This window comes from Podarcis muralis, chromosome 5, assembly GCF_964188315.1.
Source record: "Podarcis muralis chromosome 5, rPodMur119.hap1.1, whole genome shotgun sequence".
Lineage (NCBI taxonomy): Eukaryota > Metazoa > Chordata > Lepidosauria > Squamata > Lacertidae > Podarcis > Podarcis muralis.
The window spans coordinates 26,394,062-26,413,244 of NC_135659.1; the positions used below are offsets into that span (position 1 = coordinate 26,394,062).

The window sequence follows — 19,183 nt, forward strand, 5'->3', positions numbered from 1 at the left end:
TTTCAGAAAAGATTATTTTAAGCTCTCCAAAATCCAGAAGTCTATAAACTGAGGTCCAGTATTCATGCTCATCTGACTTAAACGACATGTGCACAGCTTCTGTCCTGGCTGGGATACAAAACTAAGGTAGCAGCAGAGTAGAGTAAGGTACCAGTTCAGGGTAGAAACGAAGACTGGACCAGATTAAATACAAATGTCTCCCATTTGCCCCATGTGTGGGCTCATACTGGGGAGCAATAACATGTTTTAGCTCCCTGTCCACCAGAGACGTAGGAAGGGGGGATGATGGGAATTGTAGTCTCAAAACATCTGGAGGGCTGAGTTTGAGGAAGCCTGATAATAAGCTTTCTCATATTGACTTGCCATCTATCTCCCCACCCCACAAACCAAAGACAGCTGGCTACAGGCTTCCGTACCTATGTGAAAACATTCCCAGAGCAGTGCCTCTTAAGGTTATCAGCTACAATCCCCCTCAATTTATTTCTCTGCAAGCAACATATTAAAGAGACCAAGAAAGAAAACAAACCGCCACTGTTACAGTCTCTTACCACCAATTCTAATTAGCCATGTTTATGGGGTCACCGGAGATAAATCAACAGGATTACAACTGTGCTCAAACACAGCTGCTCATTGAGACCTTGAGTATCAGTTGCAGTTGAAAGCTTGTTTCGCTGCCTTAATAAGCCATCTTTCATCTGGCATTATAAAAAGTTCCTAGTTAAAAGGGATCTTAACTTTCTGTAAGAACCCACCTACATCACTACCTCCCTGGGGTATCTTTTGCTGTTTGCTTACAGGCTGCTTTCTACTTGCATATATGATGAAATCAAGTAAGCCGTGGGGCTCACACAAGTGTAGAGTTTGCACTGTATGTTTGGCTTCCCAGTCATCAGATAAGTCTTATTTCCATGTCAACAAAAGAGCATTTGATGTAGAGAGGAGCTCATTAGCATTGGAAAGGAAAAGATGTTTTGTTCTTTAGAAGATAAGAGAACAATTATAACAAAAAGCAGCTTCTCAATTGAAGAATAGCATCAATTTAGGAACTATTTGGGGTGACATCACAGACACTCAGAAACTGCACACTAGAGGCAAAACACCCCAATGTTGCTTGCCCTTAGAGGAGGTGATAAGCAAACTTTCTTATTCTTAACCTGAGGGCCGGTCCACTGTCCCTCAGACCTTGTGGGGGGCCGGACTATTTTTGGGGGGGGGGGGGATGAATTCCTATGCCCCACAAATAACCCAGAAATGCATTTTAAATAAAAGGACACATTCTACTCATGTAAAAACACGCTGATTCCCAGTCTGTGGGCCGGATTTAGAAGGCAACTGGGCCGGATCTGGCCCCTGGGCCTTAGTTTGCCTACCCATGTTTTAGAGTGCTAACCTTTTGGAGGCATCAACATTTCCCTCCAGTTTTAAGCATCTCTCTCACACACACATACCTCTGACTTGCAAATCCTGCTCCTAAATAAGATATTTCTATTCAAAGCAGCAAGGACATTACTGTTAGTATGATAGCATACTGCAGTTGTGCTGGATCCAGAGAACAACTCAGTTGTAAGCCCTTTTTAGGGTGAAGTCTTGGTGTGGTGCTTCAGTGCTGGAAGAAGAAATATTCGCCTTCCATACATACAAAAATTGATTAACAATTTTCACTCCATGTCCCTATCTGAGTTGACAAAGTTTTGATGTGACTGCAAAAATGAAAAATACACACACACTAAAATGAACCTTTCTTGAGACATATGTCCCATAGATGGCAGCCCAGTTTATTTGTGTTCATAATTTATATTGTTAATGTACAAGATGAGAACATTAATAAAATGAAATTAATGAAACAAATTTGGAAAACTACGATATCCTTTTATTGAATTTGCATGTAAAAAGGGAAAACCACTTTGCACCACCTTGGTAACCTATGGAAAACTGATGTTGGTTAAGTGCAGTGCTTTTTTCTTTAAAAAATGTTTAAGGGTACTCTCATTTTCCTACTCATATTGAAATACTGCTCCTCAATGAGGTCAAACTTAGATTCACAAAAAGTTTAGGGGTATGCGTCCCCCTGTGCATCCCCCCAGAAAAAAGCACTGGTTAAATGTATTATTTTTACGTCCTTCTCAGTACTGATTGGGGATGACTGAGCTGGTGACCTGTACAACTGCTCGGTCTGCTGTCAAGGTGCAGAATGTCAATGCACAGCTCCAAGAACCCTGCTCTCCCTTCTTATGGTTCTTTATCAACTTGAACCACACAACCATTCAAACAGAGAACTGTAAACAACTAGGGCACATAACCACCACGTGTCAGTGGAATTTCAGAACCCCTTCAGCAGGATCATGCATAAAGAGTTACATAACATTACATGGGCAAGTGGCTCATCACAAGACTGATCCAAGAAAACTTTTTTGCATCAAGTAAATTTAGTTCACATTTCTACTGGTTACAATAATCTATAGCATTTTAGCACTGCATTTTGCACACAATATTTGAATACAGTCTTTGAACAGTATTACCACACCAAAAATAAAAGCTAAAAAGCAGTTTCCTTTAGGTTTCAAATAGCTCCACTTCTGTCATCTACCAAGCACTTCACAGCTGGACTCCAATTCATTATCAATGCTCATTCTGAGGACTCTTAGATGCATAAATCTCTTGAGATGAGAATGCATTCTTTGGCATTTTGGTATTTGTCAATTAAGTTAACCAACACATACCACTCCTCGAGTACATGGCATGTGCTCATTTCACAAGTAAAGAGTTGTCCGTGTGTGTGTGTGTGTGTGTGTGTGTGTGTGTGTGTGTCAGTCACTAGTTCAGGAGATTTGAAACTGAGTAAGCGTGTAAGTGTAAAACGAATTTGAAAGGCTTCCCCTACCCAGACTTAGAATCACCAGAGCAAAATGTGAAAGCTAAGACACAGAGCATTGCAGTGAAGCTGGATCTTGGAAGCCTTTTTAAAACAGAAGAACCAAGTGTTTGGGGGACAACTATATTGTTCATTAAGTTCCTTATAATACCATTCAAACCTGCACTGTGCAAACAGAACTCCTATAGAGCTTCAGTAGAGCATTCGCTGCCAGCAGCTTCTGAACTTACTGCAGTTCTGGGGCAGGCCATTACAAATCGTTCCTTGGTGTCACTGTGCTTACTTTTCCCAAGCTCCCAGCATGCAGCTCTACTCCTCCTGTACACAATCTGCATGTCAGGGGTGGTGTGGGGAACAGCAGGTGTTAGGATGTTTGCAGTTAAGGTGCAGAAGGACCTTGACTGGACTTACATGGCCCGACTTGAGCATTTGCCAAACTATACCTGTATGTGCAACCAAGACTTCAGGAATACATTAGGATTCAAACGCCAAATCAAATCCCAACAAGGTCAACAGGGTATCTTATCCATCTACCAAAGAAGAATGCTGGTATGTGAACTCTATATACCAACATTGCAACAGACCACACTGTGCTCATAGGAAACTGTTTGTGGCTTCCAGTTCTCTGAAAATTCACTTTTCTTTTCTTTTTAGCTGAAATGCAAATAAGTGATCTCAAATGCCAAGAGGTCAGAATGGAAGTTATTCATGCCTGAGGGTTCCAAGTTATGCTCTCCCTCTACCCCTCCCCATTTTGCTCCTCTTTTACATCAGCAATGGACACAGCGTTACCAAATGGTGCTGCAACAGTAATTTCCTGTATTGGCAGGGAGTGGGAATAAATGACCTTTGAGTTACCTTCCAACTCCAAGATTCCAAGTCAGATGAGGCTTAGGGAAGCTTGGCATGAAGTCAAAGAGCCAGGAGACAATGCCTACCAAGCAGTCTTGAGTCACCTAATGAGCCTGCCTTCTATTTTGTTGAGGTCCAAAGCAGTAGAACTCCCAGCTCAGGGGTCTGCAACCCGCGGCTCCGGAGCCGCATGTGGCTCTTTTACACCTTTGCCGCGGCTCCTGGGCAGATACTAGCGAGGGGAGGAGGCGCATTGTGCACCCCGACACTCCCCACTGTGGCGGGCGCTGTACTGGCTGTGACGTCGCATGGGGGCGGTGCATGCGTTAGTCACGCACCGTCCCGATGTCACCTTCCCGCCCGCCCGCTACATTGTAAGGGGCATGTACGCTGGTCACTGCATTGAAAGGGGGCATGTATGCTGGTCACTGTTTTGAAGGGGAGTGAAGAACACACACACACAAAAAGGTAACTTGTTAATTTAACGTTTATTTCTATGAGGAGGAGTAATTCTGAGGGGTCAAACAAAGAAATAATAAAAAAGTGACAAAAAAGTTATTTTTATAATGACGAGTTTTGCGGCTCCCAGTTTTTTTTTCTTCTGAAACGGGTCCAAGTGGCTCTTTTTGTCTTAAAGGTTGCAGACCCCTGTCCCAGCTGATCTCAAAATAATTTCTACCATTCACTTGCTGCGGCAGAGCTTCCTAAGCAATATAGCTGGTGCTTCAATTATCCATGTAGCTGATGGACATTTGCAAAGCAATGTGCACATCAGTGCTCTCAGAATTAAACAAGCCCTGGGTGTTTCAAACGCTTATACCCCCTCCTTTAACAAGCATGCTTGCTCCTTTTAAATAGCCATAAATCTTTCCAGGACAAAATTATCAACAAGTTTATGTCTCTGCATTCTCGCAGCAACCGTTCTTCGCTATGCACTTTTGAAATACTTTTAAATACTTGAGTAGCTGATACTGAATGATGACTTGACTGAGCATCATGAGATAAGAAAGGAATTTTTAAATAAAGTTTAAAAAAAATTGAAATCCGTATGCATAAGTTGCCTGAAGGGCACTGCGCATTCCAGAGACCTACTTGCATTTTTCTTCCCTGCTTCTCTCTCGATTTTAATGTCTTTGTAATGTGAGTTAAGTTCTGTTATGCATTACTTTCGCTCTAGAGTGCCAGTGTATATTTGCATTTAAAAATATGTATCATGATTTTGCAACCAGAGCATTCCTGAATTATAGCCAAATTGAATTTTTGCACTACATAATCAACTCTACAGGTTTACGGTAAGAGTTACAGAGCCAAACAACAACAGTTGAAATCAGGACACTTGGTTTGGTCAAGCCTCCTCAGGAACGTGCTCAGAGGTAGATTTCAATAAAACTGTAATGTACACAAGTTATAAAGCTGAAAATACTCTGCCATAGCTCACAAACCACATGTGCTCTCAGATATGCCAGTAACAAAAACTTCTCTCAGGACTGATTTTACATTCTGCAGCCCAGGACACATGCCTGAACAGAACGTGCATGTCTGCTTCATGTGCTTGGATATGTATTTTACAGAGCATCAAAAAGGAAAACATATGAGAGTGACAATGAGGAAGCTATAATGTCCCCATTTCAAATATATTTTGGAAGGGACAAGTGTCAAAATATAAACGTCATACTAAACTGCTGATGCATTTTGATGATTTGGGTATTATTTCTTTTGTGCATGTCTTATTTATTTATTTATTTATTTATTTATAATTTTATTGTTTATACCCTGCCCATTTGGCTGGGTTTCCCCATTCACTCCAGGCGGCTTACAGAATATATAAAACTTAATAAAGCGTCAAACATTAAAAACTTCCCAATACAGGGCTGCCTTCAGGTGTCTTCTAAAAGTTGTATAGTTCTTTATCTCCTTGACATCTGAAGGGAGGGTGTTCCACAGGGAGGGTGCCACTACTGATAAGGCATTTTACATTTACTATGTAAAATAATTTTATATACCACCCTTTTCCATAAAGGCCTCAGAGTGGTGATACAAAAATATATAAAAGGCATATATCTGAGCACTGGCAGCAAAAGGGAGATTTGGCCCAATGTGTCAATAAAGGCAACTCAAGGCAAACCTCTGCATCTCAAGCACTCTAAAACTACAAGACTGCTTTGTTTATACTGATGGTGAAAGTGGAAAAGCATGTAGCACCAGCATAATGTTCACCATATAAGCTTGCAAATGCCAGATACTTGGGACTGTTATTTATTACTTCATATATGCTTAGGAATGTTCTTTATTACTTCATATGTTTCTTTCTTTAAAGAGGAGAACAGTGACTCAAACGGTCTTTTGTGTCGGCAGGCGAGTTTTTTTGGGGGGGCATCCTAGGCGTTTGTGAATTAAATTTTAAGACACACTAAACTTAGGGCACACTATTGTGCCCAGGAAGAGTTTGGAATTATTATCCTGGGTTAAGCAAAATCTATGCCTGCCCTGTTCCCAATTTCCAACTGCCAAGGCTGCACAAAACACCACTGTTTATGTACAAGCTAAACAGTCACCTGCATTTATAATAAACAATATGCTTAAACAGCTACATTCTTGCTTGCTTGCTTGCTTGGGGACATAAGTGCAATCTTTTACCCCACTATATCAACACACTAGATTGCTTACGTGAAAGAAGGCCTGTGAAATCCAGCAGCAGAGCATTCTTCTTCTGATAGTATCTCTGCCTATTTGTACCATCCAGTAAAATAGCAAAAGTTAGACAAGGCAATAAGTTCATAAACCAGCTCAAACAAGCAGCAACCTTCTGATAAGGTTGCTCTACAACAACAATAAGCCCCCTCCTTAGGGCATTTCTTTCCATGTGATCTCAATCAAGAAGACTCGCACAGCAAGGGCCATGCACCCTGCACCACACAACTGTACTCCATGACAGCTCCTCCCAAACACTGTTGACGTGGTAGAGGACGGTCTGAAGAGGATATATCCAATGACATGTGTAGGCTCTATCCTGCACATGCCAATCATGCAGCTCATGGAGACAGCTTACAATCCATTCAGCTGGATTTCCCCCTTCAGATCTTCCCCTGACAGGTTGACAAGTGTGAGGGTGGGGGCACAGACAATAACACACACAGGGTGAGCATGTGCTAATCTGCTGTCCCTACGCAACTGAGATCACATGGAGGGAAACACAGGGGCGGGTCTACTATGAAATTAATGAAGCTTAAGCTTCAGGGGCCCTAATCCGGGAGGAGCCCCAGAAGCAACTTTAGTCCACATTGCTTAAAAATTTGGGGTCTGGTAGACCGAATGTAAGTCGCACTTGGATGTTTACAAAATGTGTCTGAACTCAATCAAAGTTCATGTACGTAAGTTGACATTAAACAACAAAAAAAAACCCATATATTTACTGTTAACATTGTGATTTCTAGTATCTGGACTGCTTGTTCTTCAAGCCCTTTTCAAAGCCAAATTATAAAGTTCAGGGAGAAACAGTACCTCACTTATAATAGCAAGCCATTCTTTCTTCTTTACAGTGCAGTAAATGTAACACCGTATTTTAAAAGATGTATTATCACAGATCTATAGAACTATTGTCCAAATAGGTCTCTAGAAGTCAACCGATTCCCACACCCTTCTCTCTCTCCAGCATTCACCATCTGAAGTCTATCCACCTGCATGGAAAATAGGATTAACACAAACCACTCAAGAGATGATTATACACAGCTACTTTATAAAAGCTTCCAGAGCCAAGGATTCCACAACCTTCCCTTGGTGACTCAATAGCTGTTGGACCGTGGTAAGCAATATTACTGAGGAACACATCACCCACCACTGTCCCACATTATAGTACTTTGTGGCTACCATAATTTAAGGAAAAGTTGAATAATGAGTTCCGTGGTGAAGAGATACTTGGCATTAACAATCCAAGTACCAAGTTGAGCAAACTAAAACATTTTAGACTAAGAAAAGATACCTCGAAGTTTTGCGTCATTTGCAAAATTGAATAAAGATCCCCTCCATCGCTTTCATCTGAGGAGCTGATAAAAATGTTGAAGGGAACCAGGTCTAGAACAGAGCTCTGCAGTACTCAGTTTGAAACCACCCTTCAGTTTGATGAGAAACCATTGGTGATCTGTGAGTATAGTTTTCCAACCAACTTTGCTGAAATCAAGGTAAATTACATCCACCACATTTCCATAATCAACTACACTACTAACCCAAAGAGAGGCAGGGGTATCAGGCAGAAGTTACACTCAACAAATCCATGGTAGGCTTTCTGCTAATCACTGCATTGTTATGAAGATGCTTACAACAAAATGCTTATTGGGACTTTATGTTCTAGCACAGTGGTTCCCAATTAGATAATTACTGAGGACCCCCTATTTTTCAAAAGCCAAGCCACAGACCCCTTACTTTTGAAAATTTTGATAACTCTATGGTAGTTAGCTCTACAAAGCATTTTTTTTAACAAAATGTGGGGTAGCAAAGGATTTTAGGTATACTAAAAAACACGGACTATAAAATTTGTGATATTACCATGCAAAAATGACAAAAAATTAGTTGTGGGAGAGGCAAGGGATGGGGCCGCGGACCCCCTGTGTGCGTTCCACAGACCCCCAGGGATCCCTGGACCCCTAATTGGGAACCACTGTTCTAGCATCTTCCTTGGTAATGAAGTCAGATTGACCAGCCTGTAATCTACTGAATTCTCCCTCTTCCTTTTTTTAAAAGATTGGCAATCAGCCTGTTTCCTGTGCAATAGAGTTCAAAGTATAACGTAAGGAGGCACACATCCCTCTGCATATCAGATTACTACCCCTAGAGTTTCCAGTGTTCACTCTCTGTTCTAGAGAAGGTCCTAGATGAGCAGCAAAACATTCATAAAGTTGTTTGTTCTGTCTGAATGCTGCTTTCTGCAAAACCACAAGATTATACTAGAAATGGCCATCCCACAATGATACACACATCTGCATAAATATCCTCAAGCATGACAAAGCACAGCCTTAGAGGTTTTCCTCACAGTGATGGGTTGCAGCCTGGGCTGGGCCCAAGCCCTTGTGGAATGTACCCATCTTTTCCGACCTTGCCTAGACCTTGCTGTAGGGTGAAGCGATGACACACCCAACCTAGTCAGACTTCAGGTATTCAGAGACTGTACAACTCAGTTACAAAAGCTCTCAGGCGGCAGTCTTCAGCCTGTAGCATCTTAGCTCCTGGACAGTCCAAGAGCAGCTGCTGTAGCCAGTCACAGCAATAGGAGCAGCTGCTGCACAGCAGCTGCACCCCATGTGCTTCCAATGCCAGGTATGCCAGCGGTTTGCCAGGACTCAACTGCCTCCATTGGTACATGGCAAGGGAGAAAGTTTTGTGGATTGTGCCTTTTGCTGCTAAGTTTTGGAATAAATATTTGCAACATGGTGATGTCAATGAATTCTTCTAACTATGCTTTAGTCGGAGTAGATCCACAGAAATTAATGGGTCTAAACTGGCCGCATCCATTCATTTCAATGGGTCTACTCAGAGTATGGGTCTACTCAATGGGTCTACTCAGGGCGCAGGTGGTGCTGTGGTCTAAACCACTGAGCCTAGGGCTTGCCAATCGGAAGGTCGGTGGTTCGAATCCCAGCGACGGGGTGAGCTCCCGTTGTTCGGTCCCAGCTCCTGCAAACCTAGCAGTTCGAAAGAACGTCAAGTGCAAGTAGATAAATAGGTACCGCTCTGGCGGGAAGGTAAACGGCATTTCCATGCGCTGCTCTGGTTTTGCCAGAAGCGGCTTAGTCATGCTGGCCACATGACCTGGAAAAACTGCGGACAAACATCGGCTCCCTCGGCCAGTAAAGCAAGATGAATGCCACAACCCCAGAGTTGTTCACGACTGGACTTAACTGTCAGAGGTCCTTTACCTTTACTTTTTTTACTCAGAGTATAACTAACATTGCACACAACCCAGTCTTTTTATGCCAACTTCACTTTCCTGTCCCCAAACGCAGAGACCTCTAGCTGGATCTCTAATGAGACAGAGCTCCCAATGTGTCAAATCAAAACTAAAGATGTTTAACCAAACAAGACATGCTGTTGCAAACGGAGGCCAAAACAGACAAAGAAGCAATTTATGTGACAGATGCCTGCTGCTTTTGTTTGAGAGATGAAAGACGGACACATCTGCTAGTCTTTTTTTTTTTTTTTTAAGGCTAAAAATCATTTCCCTTGTTAACCGCAATGCATAAGAAAGAACAACTGGGCACTGCAAAAGGAGCACATTGCTACAGTTACTGCTAAAAAGGATGAGCATCAAATGTAATATTGGTTCCTCTCAGGGCTATGCATAGAGAAAAGAGAGCCAATAGATACGGTCGTTTTAGGCATGGGCAGGGGAAGCAAGATGGTTTACTTTTATTCTGCCACTGTGCCTGCTACTCACTTAAAAAAAAAAAAGTTCAAGTTATTTACATATGAATGGCTGCTATAAGCAAGCAAATAAAGCAACATCTGTAAAAGGACAGCATATTTACTTATGATGAGCATAAACAAATATGTGTTCACCTATGCATTGCAATATTTTAAGCATCACTAGAAATACCAATAAACTTAGGTAGTACCCACAGCAGGTTTAAAATGTAACATGATTTACCTGTGGTGGAAGTTCTCACTCTTGTGGTTTTTCTGGAAATACTCCCCTATAACACCTTGCATCAAAGGTTCTTGGGGTCGATGTGCTTTGGAGTATGGCGAAGTCCCCATGTGGCTAAAAACATCACAGGGTCCAACAGGAATGGTCCCTTTTTTCTTCCTCGGAAGGGTGCCATGAATGGAAACATCTTGACAGGTATGGGAGCGATGGTCTGCCAGAGATGGTTTGCTGCTCAAAAGGTCCATAGAAGATGCCAGCGAGAACTCATGGCTCATCTGCATATTTCTTGGGAGACTTGCAAATTTCCCAGCTGCTATCATTCTTAATTCTAGAAAACAAAAGTTGTGCATGGTGGAAGTTAGAGAAACACCAAAGCTAACTTCTTGGATCAGGGTAGGCTAAATCATGGATCAATTGTTTCTATTCAAGTTGCTCATGTATATTAGATTCATAAAGGAAAAAAGAAAGAGTATATCCCTAAAATTAAGGGTTGGCAACTGAGAGCTCTGAAAGCAAGAAAGGCTGCCACAAATATACCCAGTTTTAGATTCTAGTGTCCTGGCTTTCACCACAGTAGCTGCTGTGACTTCCAAGTCAACACTGCACTGGCAAGACTTTGAAAAAATTTAGATGGAAGAGTGTAGTTGGAATAGGAACAACATGGGTAGCTGTTGATAACCACTCAGTCATCCCTGATAGCTACTTATAAAGGTAACTGAAAATTCTGTAAAACAAGAGGGAAATCTGCAATAGTAGTGTCAATGGCGACTATTGCTCTGATATCCAACGTGAGAGCAGCTCAGCTCACCAAGCTGCAATTGTATACTGGTCTCATCCACTGGCGTAATATCTTACACAATGCTTTGCCAGTACAGTGGTTTATAGGATTGGATCAATATGCATGACAAGACCCAGGGCTGGAGACTCAAAACATACACGTGAGTGTTCGGAAGGATTTCTGGAGGTTAGGCTGTTATTACCGAAAACATTTATCTTTCTAATTGTTTTTTAACCCCCAAGTTTTTAAGCAGGTCAAACATCAGCCAAGAATCATTAACTACAGCTAAGCTGTCAGAAAAGACTGATATTGTACAGACTATCCTCAATTTAAGAGATTACAAATCTAAGCTCAGCAAGGGGTGCCATTTGAAAAAAAATATCTTTAGTGCTGCAAGAAAGTGGCTTGAGAAGCAAAGGTATGCTCATGTATCTAAATGCCTGCCAACAAAAAATGCACACACATGCTTGGATCGTGAGTTCCTATGAGCAAAACTCTGCTCATGGGATGTTCCCTCCAGCGTAAGCAGGGGAGGCAATTTTCAGATTCTCTATCCCCTTGAAAATCTGTAGGGCCCCTTCCAGAACAATGAAGTGGGAATGCAAGGAAAGGAGGAACTGGCAAAAAGTCTGTCCCTGTCTTCTACCTGTAGGAGTCTATGCTGGATCAAAAGACCTTTGACAAATGGAATGAGACTTTCTCAAAAACCTGCAGCCAAGGATTTGCAGTCTTACAATGATATACCGTATTTTTCGCCCTATAGGACGCACTTTTTCCCCTCCAAAAATGAAGGGGAAATGTGTGTGCGTCCTATGGGGCGAATGCAGGCTTTCCCGGGCTTCCTGCAGCTCTGCGCCACCCTCCGGATCCCGACGCGAAGCCGTGTGGGGCTCCAGAGGGTGGCGCGGAGCTGCCTGCGCTCCAGGGCTTCCTGCAGCTCTGCGCCACCCTCCGGATCCCGGCGCGAAGCCACGCGGGGCTCCGGAGGGTGGCGCTGAGCTGCCTGCGCTCCCAGGCTTCCTGCAGCTCTGCACCACCCTCTGGATCCCGGCGCGAAGCCACGCGGGGCTCCGGAGGGTGGCGCTGAGCTGCCTGTGCTCCCGGCCTTCCTGCAGCTCTGCGCCACCCTCTGGATCCCGGCGCGAAGCCGCGCGGGGCTCCGGAGGGTGGCGCTGAGCTGCCTGCGCTCCCAGGCTTCCTGCAGCTCTGCACCACCCTCTGGATCCCGGCGCGAAGCCACGCGGGGCTCCGGAGGGTGGCGCTGAGCTGCCTGTGCTCCCGGCCTTCCTGCAGCTCTGCGCCACCCTCTGGATCCCGGCGCGAAGCCGCGCGGGGCTCCGGAGGGTGGCGCAGAGCTGCCTGCGCTCCCAGGCTTCCTGCAGCTCTGCGCCACCCTCCGGAGCTGGGCGCAAAGCCGCGTGGGGCTCCGGAGGGTAGCACAGAGCTGCCTGCGCTCCCAGGCTTCCTGCAGCTCTGCGCCACCCTCCGGATCCCGGTGCAAAGCCTCTGGAGGGTGGCGCAGAGCTGCCTGCATTCCGAAGCCTGGTGCACGCTGAAGAGCACGCCCGGGCTTCGCGCACCTCTCCGCAAGCCTGGGGAGACCGGCGTGGCTCCCTAGGCTTGCGGATAGCACGCCTGCCCCGTGCCGGGGGGGGGGGATAATTTTTTTCTTTATTTCCCCCCCCCCAAAAAAAAAATTAGGTGCGTCCTATGGGGCGAAAAATACGGTAAATAGGGTGCAGAAGTAGGCAAGGACATAACAGAGGTGTCAGTTGCAAGCATCCAAATGCCAACACAAATCAAAACATCTGATTGAAATGAATGGAGGGCAGGGATAGTTGTGGGTAACACCAAAAGAAATAATATCCATTTTATGCAACTGTTAAAATCTGAGTTCTGAGCTGGGAGAAAAACCTGTAGCATTTATCCCATGGTAAAGTTAAGTGTTCTCAGTGTAAAATAGGTCACAAAATTACCTTCTCGTGTACTTTTCTCATATGTTTTTCTCATACATGTCTCCTCAGCTCTACTATTTGTAGCTGCTGCACTCTATTTGCACTTACCTAGGAGTAAACCCCTTTGAACTAAATGGAATATACTGCCGGGTACACATGTACAGAATTACACTGTAAGAGGGTTATTCATATTCTGTGTTATTCCCCTTAAGGTACACACTCCTGCAACACTTTATCCTAAAAACACCATGGGTGGAATTCAATGTCACACTATGTTGAACATCCCACCTGTGCAAGCATATTAGCTTGCCAGTTGAAATTATCCCCCTTTCCCTGGTTTTTCTGGGGGTTTTCCTGAGTCCTCCTCCCAACAAGCCAATTTCAGGAGTGTGTGGAGTGGAGCCCCTTTGAGCAAGCCCAAACCCTTGCATGGGGCTTCTACCAACAGGGTTTGTTAAGTGAATCCTGGCCTACGGTTTTATGTAACCCTTACAGGAGGCTCAAGAAGGAATCTTCCTCCCCTGGAGGGAATTCCCCATGCAAACCAATATCCCAGCACGAAAACATCAAGACTTGCTTACTAATAAAGGCAACCAGCATAAAATGTTCACAGATATGGCTTTTTGCTGAGTCTAAGCAGTTGTAGAAGTTGTTCACTACACAGCTGGGAGATCTCAAAATGCCTTAAAGGATATAGTATTAAATTCAGAGATGAGTATTGCTGAAAAAGCAGATTTGCTAGGAAATACTCTTTTCTTCTTTCTCTGCCAGTGTCAGCTCAGTCAACCAGCTTCAAAGGTTGGATCAAGATGCTGGAGGGGTTTATTACAAAAAGATATGGGAACAAGTTTTGCATGTCTTTGCTGAAGTGCGATCAACTACAAAGCTTCAAACTCTGAGAACTAAGGTCACTTGGTACAATTTTTATCTAGGAGTTCCATGATGTCTCCAGTTAAAGCTACCAACTTTTGAACCAGCCTCCAAAATAAGACCATTTATCTCCATGCTTTACAACTGTTCACACTGATTTCTACATGTTAAGCTGCTATTTAAAAGGCACAAGTGATATCACAGGGTATTTTTCCTGATGAGTTGGCAACCTGGTGATGAATCAAGGTGTGGACTGGGAAACCCACCAATGTTGGTTGAGTAGACATGCTTATACATTCTTTCCACGTTATTATTTTCATCAAGAAAATGACTACAAAAATAACCCCAGGAAAGCGTTTTCCCCCCCTGTTTTCCTTAGAATGTTAGAGTAAACAGAATAAATGCAATGTAAGGAGCCTGTTGGATAATGATTAATGTATGTCATTGTTAATCAGTTTCGAGTCCATTCAGGAAACCAGCAGGTATGAAGTACTACAGACTCATGTCAATCATCAAAACTCTGGTTGTTGGGCACACCCACAGGGATAGACTGGAGTGACATCACTGCTTAGGTACTACAAACCACAAGAAAAGTTATGAAGCAGACTGTTAAATCTTCTTGAATGCCAGTACTGTGGTTCAATCTACACTCATTAAAAGTTTGCAAAGCACAGTCCCAAACATTCAAGTGAGATCATTAGTGTCCTTGCCCTCCTTATCTTCTTTGATTTGACTGCTTCTTGGCAAGGTTGTTTGAAATGAAGTTAAACATGCCATCACACCCTTTTGAAAGTTTTACGCCAGTATCTAGGGCTATCTTTTTGTTCACTCTTGTCCTCAGTTAGGGAGCAAAAAAAATAAAATAAAAAATTCCACATACACCTTATTTCCTGTTCCACATTCAAACATTCCAAGGCAGGGATGACGAACATCTTGGGGGTGGGTGGGGTGCTACTTCCTCATGAAGAGCAAGACTTCCAATGAGAGCTTCCCACTTACTGATCACACAGTGATCAGGGCAGGACTTTGGGGCAGAAGGCCAGTGCCTCACAAAACAGAAGAAAAAGGTGCTCCCAAAATGTACAAGAGCTAGTTTATCACATTTTGAAGCGAATTAATACATGCTACCATCAAAAGAGCGCCCCCGCAGAAAGAGCATTAAGTAAAGAATATTGTTGTTGTTATTGTTTAGTCATTTAGTTGTGTCCGACTCTTCATGACCCCATGGACCAGAGCACGCCAGGCACTTCTGTCTTCCACTGCCTCCCGCAGTTTGGTCAAATTCATGCTGGTAGCCTCGAGAACACTATCCAACCACCTCGTCCTCTGTCGTCCCCTTCTCCTTGTGCCCTCCATCTTTCCCAACATCAGGGAAGTAAAGAATCTAAAATTACTTAATTGCACCACCAAGAACATGTGTGAACCAAGTAGCTAGTCCAATGGTGCAGGATCATTGAACAAGTGTACACAGAGCTGACCTGATCAAAGTTTGGAAGAGTGAATCTTTATTATTTCAGCCTTGCATCTTGCAGACACTGCTGGGTCATGAAATTGGATAATACTGGGATCCAGATCAAATAAAAATGGGATTCGGCTCTGGGACAAACAAACAAACAAAACCTTGAAACGACTTAAATTGCATCTCTAGAAACATGTTCTCTTATTAGCTGGGGGAATGCCTAAAACCATAACAAAAACAGATTCCAAAAACAACAAAGTATTATTTTAGTTTGCTTCTTTTGTATCTCTTTTCCCCAACATGTCACAGTAGAATTATATCTGCAGCATGGTCATTAACCCTAAGGCTAGTTTTGTTGACAGAAAGCTACAAGGAAGAGATAAAAGAAGTTAAAACCTCAAAACTCACAGAGAAACAGGTTGTTACACCAGCAGTTAAGTTTATAGTCTGTGGGTAGAAAGTTACACTTAGATCTGGAAGACTTGGGCTGAAATCTATCTCCACCACAGATGCATTTGCCAGCCAATCCACTTATTCAAACTAAACATAGTCTGGCACTGCTGGGACCCTGCAACTTGAGAATGCAGATTGGGGGTTGTGGTAGACATCACATTATCACTGTCTCCAAGCATCTAAAACTTATTGCCCACAAAGCTACCACATCAGGGAGCATGGTTTTGGCCTAACCTTCTCCCAGATGTGCTTGTTTTTAATCTGTGCCAAGAGTTTTTATACATAGAATCACTAAAAACATCAAATCCCACACACCTGAATTGTGAAATGGCACAACGCTAAGGGCTGCTTGATATTTCTGAAGATGTAGATTGGCAGGAGCCACTGCCTGCAATATGGGAATAACTATATTAAAGGAAATGATGTTGTGGAGCCAAACATATTAAGGTAACTCATTTGCAATTAAATTTGTCATCGATAGGAGGAAGAATGACTAAGATTATTTTAAAAGACATTCGGGTACCAGATGAACTCCTTTCACACACAGTTTGAGTCTAAGGATACCACTTACAACATATGCCTCATCCATCCTTTGGAAAGTTCAGAGCAGCCTACATGAAATTCACAGGTAGTTTTCCATCCATATACGGGCTAGGCTAAGATCAGCTAAGTTTCCACAATCTAACTCAGGGGACAGCAAACTTTCAGCAGGGGGGACGGACTATTTTTTTTGGTGGTGGGGGGGAGAAATTATGCAAGAGCACCATGAGCCCCAGTGGCTGCTTACCTGTGTCTTGCGAGTGGCAGGGGCTGGAGGCAGGACAATGAGTGGCACGCGAAAGGGCTCTGGAAAGGGGCTGCTTAAAATGGCGGCCACTCAAGCACTGCTGCTGCTGGCACCAACAAAGCCCAGCCCCCTTTCTCCTCTAGGCAGGGCGGGAAGAACCCAGGAGGGAGGGAGCGAGGAGGCGCCACCGCCATGTGAGGAAGAGGGAGGGAGAGGGAAAGAACGCGTGCGTGCTGGCGATCCACGCGGCGATTCCCAGACCATCCATGGGCCGGATCTAGAAGGCAATTGGGCCTGATTTGGCCCGCGGGCCTTAGTCTGCCTACCCATCTAACTGTTCTATGAAGCCTAAGGTGTCTCTGGCTCCTATTCCCTACTATGACCTGCTTCAGTTGTGCCATTATTAGGGTAAAGCAAAATAGCTTTCTATACTGATCCTAAACATATTTATTTCAACTGAGCCTCCATGTGAAAAGTTTAGGATGACAGAATTTTAATGAAAATATAGATTCTGAGAATCATGAGTTCCCTACAGATAAATGACATTAAATTTTTGAGCCATTACTCTTTTGGATAATCTGTGAGGACAGATTAACTGTCTAAACTTTACTGACCATATTCTGGTCTACATACACCCAGGCTCTAGAGATCAACTTCTCTTCCATATTTTGGTCTAATGAAGATGCCTGTGCAAGAATATCTGTTAATATTTCTATCAATAGAAAAAGCTAAATAGCCTGGTCTAGCCTAAGTTGGTTTGCATTTCTGTTTTCACAGGCACAGTCTTCTAATATACATAGGCACCGCAATGCAGAAATCCAGGGCTTGCTTTTTCCTTTTTTTGACAAATGAACCTTTGAAAAGAATACAAAGGGGCTGTGGAACACACAGCCTGATAAAGATAAAAGATTATCTGGAGAGAATAAACACACCAAAAGCAAAAAGTCTGCTTAATTCCATCACCAACAAGTGTGTCTGCCAATTGTCAAAACTCCAGATATCAAAGGGTTCCACCTTTGTCTAAAGAACACAAGAAGAACCCTGGACCCTTCCAGCCCAGATCTAGTCCAGCATTCTGTTATTACTGTGACCAACAGATGCCTATGGGAAGCCCACAAGCATAACATGAGTACAATAGTTCCCCCCAGAACTAGTCTATGGCGCTACACCATTTTTATAATTAAAAATGCTGACTCAACTTTAACATACATTATGAACATCTGAATGCGCATTGGAGCAGCTTCCCATGACGACAGCATTGTGCTGAATCAGCGGGATGAGCATGGCAGCTTCATTTCTACCCCAAGCCAAAAGTGAACACATTTGTGGGGGTAGCTCTTAGTTGCTTGAGCGAACTCCTTTTCTTTCTGTCCTTTTTCTACTCATTACTCATGCCGAGCCAGCCAAAATCATAAGAATTAATGATTTATTTTCCAAGTAATTTTAGAGCCAATGCATAGCCCCAAAGCAATCTATCTTACAAAAGGAAAAGCCAGAGCAGCAGCACGATACAAATAATTGAGTCACCCAGTGTGGGAACTTTTATTGTAATGGTTATGAATGTATTTGGTGAGGCTTCCTAGGCAGGTTAGGGCAGGAGCAGACTTCTCTCCCATTCATACGCAGTCACATTTTTGTCTGTGCTACCTCTGCCCTCCATTCTCCTCCAACGCCAGTATCTCAACCCCAGGACATCTTGTCATTGAGCTCTGGCGCTAATAAATTTGTGTATCTTCTCTGGTGTTGCACTGACCAACAGTACTGAGAACCAACAAAGAATACACTTTTAATCCCACTTTTATTTTGGGGTAGCTCTTTTCTTGGGAACTATACAATAGATCTCTGGGGAACCTCTAATAGATCAATGACAGGTTCTCCTGTTTTGTGCTGTTATTGGCTACAATTGCTCAGTTGGGATTTCAGCTTTTCCCATCCACCAACTATAGCATCCTGGGGAAATATTCCTCTTGAAGAACAGACCTTAAGTGAGGCAGAACAAAATACCTGATGAAATCACACCACAGCCCTCCCAGGTAATGAGGGTATGCCAAAAACTGCTTTGACCAATTCTGCACCCTGAAGTGAAGCCTTTTCTTGCCTTGGAGAGAACTTGGTAAGATCAAGTTTTAGAATCACAGTTCTTAACACAGCATGGTGCAAAGGCCTTTTCCACTGGTATCTCCATATGCCTCCTGCAGTTGCTTCTAAAGTCAGGAGACCATCCAGAGTGGGATTCAACATGCAAAAGCTTCCGTCAGAACACAAAAACAGCAACCCCTTTCCCTACAAGCCTGAGCACCTTTTGCTCATTCATATGGGTGTTAAGATCCCTGAATCTATTAACTGCCAGCTAAAGCGACAATTTTATTCATATCTTAATTGTTTTAAATAATTGTTTTTACTATTATACTACTTTGATGTGAGGCTACCATGCAGGTTGCTTATCAAATTATGTGGTCCATCAACACTGGAGCAATTGGAGCTCCCAGGCAAATTACTGGACCTACATATTCTTAATAT

The 19,183-nt window shown here is 43.3% G+C and overlaps 1 protein-coding gene across 2 annotated transcripts in view; it reads right to left on the reverse strand.

The window, feature by feature from the left end:
- The window catches only part of BCAR3 (BCAR3 adaptor protein, NSP family member), an 84,367-nt gene that overhangs the window by 51,672 nt on the left and 13,512 nt on the right, over positions 1–19,183 (reverse strand). For both annotated transcript variants that reach the window (XM_028732701.2, XM_077928448.1), the window contains exon 2: positions 10,362–10,689. In XM_028732701.2, the coding sequence (XP_028588534.2) occupies positions 10,362–10,681 (320 nt within the window). In that variant the 5' untranslated portion in view covers positions 10,682–10,689. The remainder of the gene's footprint in view (positions 1–10,361; positions 10,690–19,183) is intronic.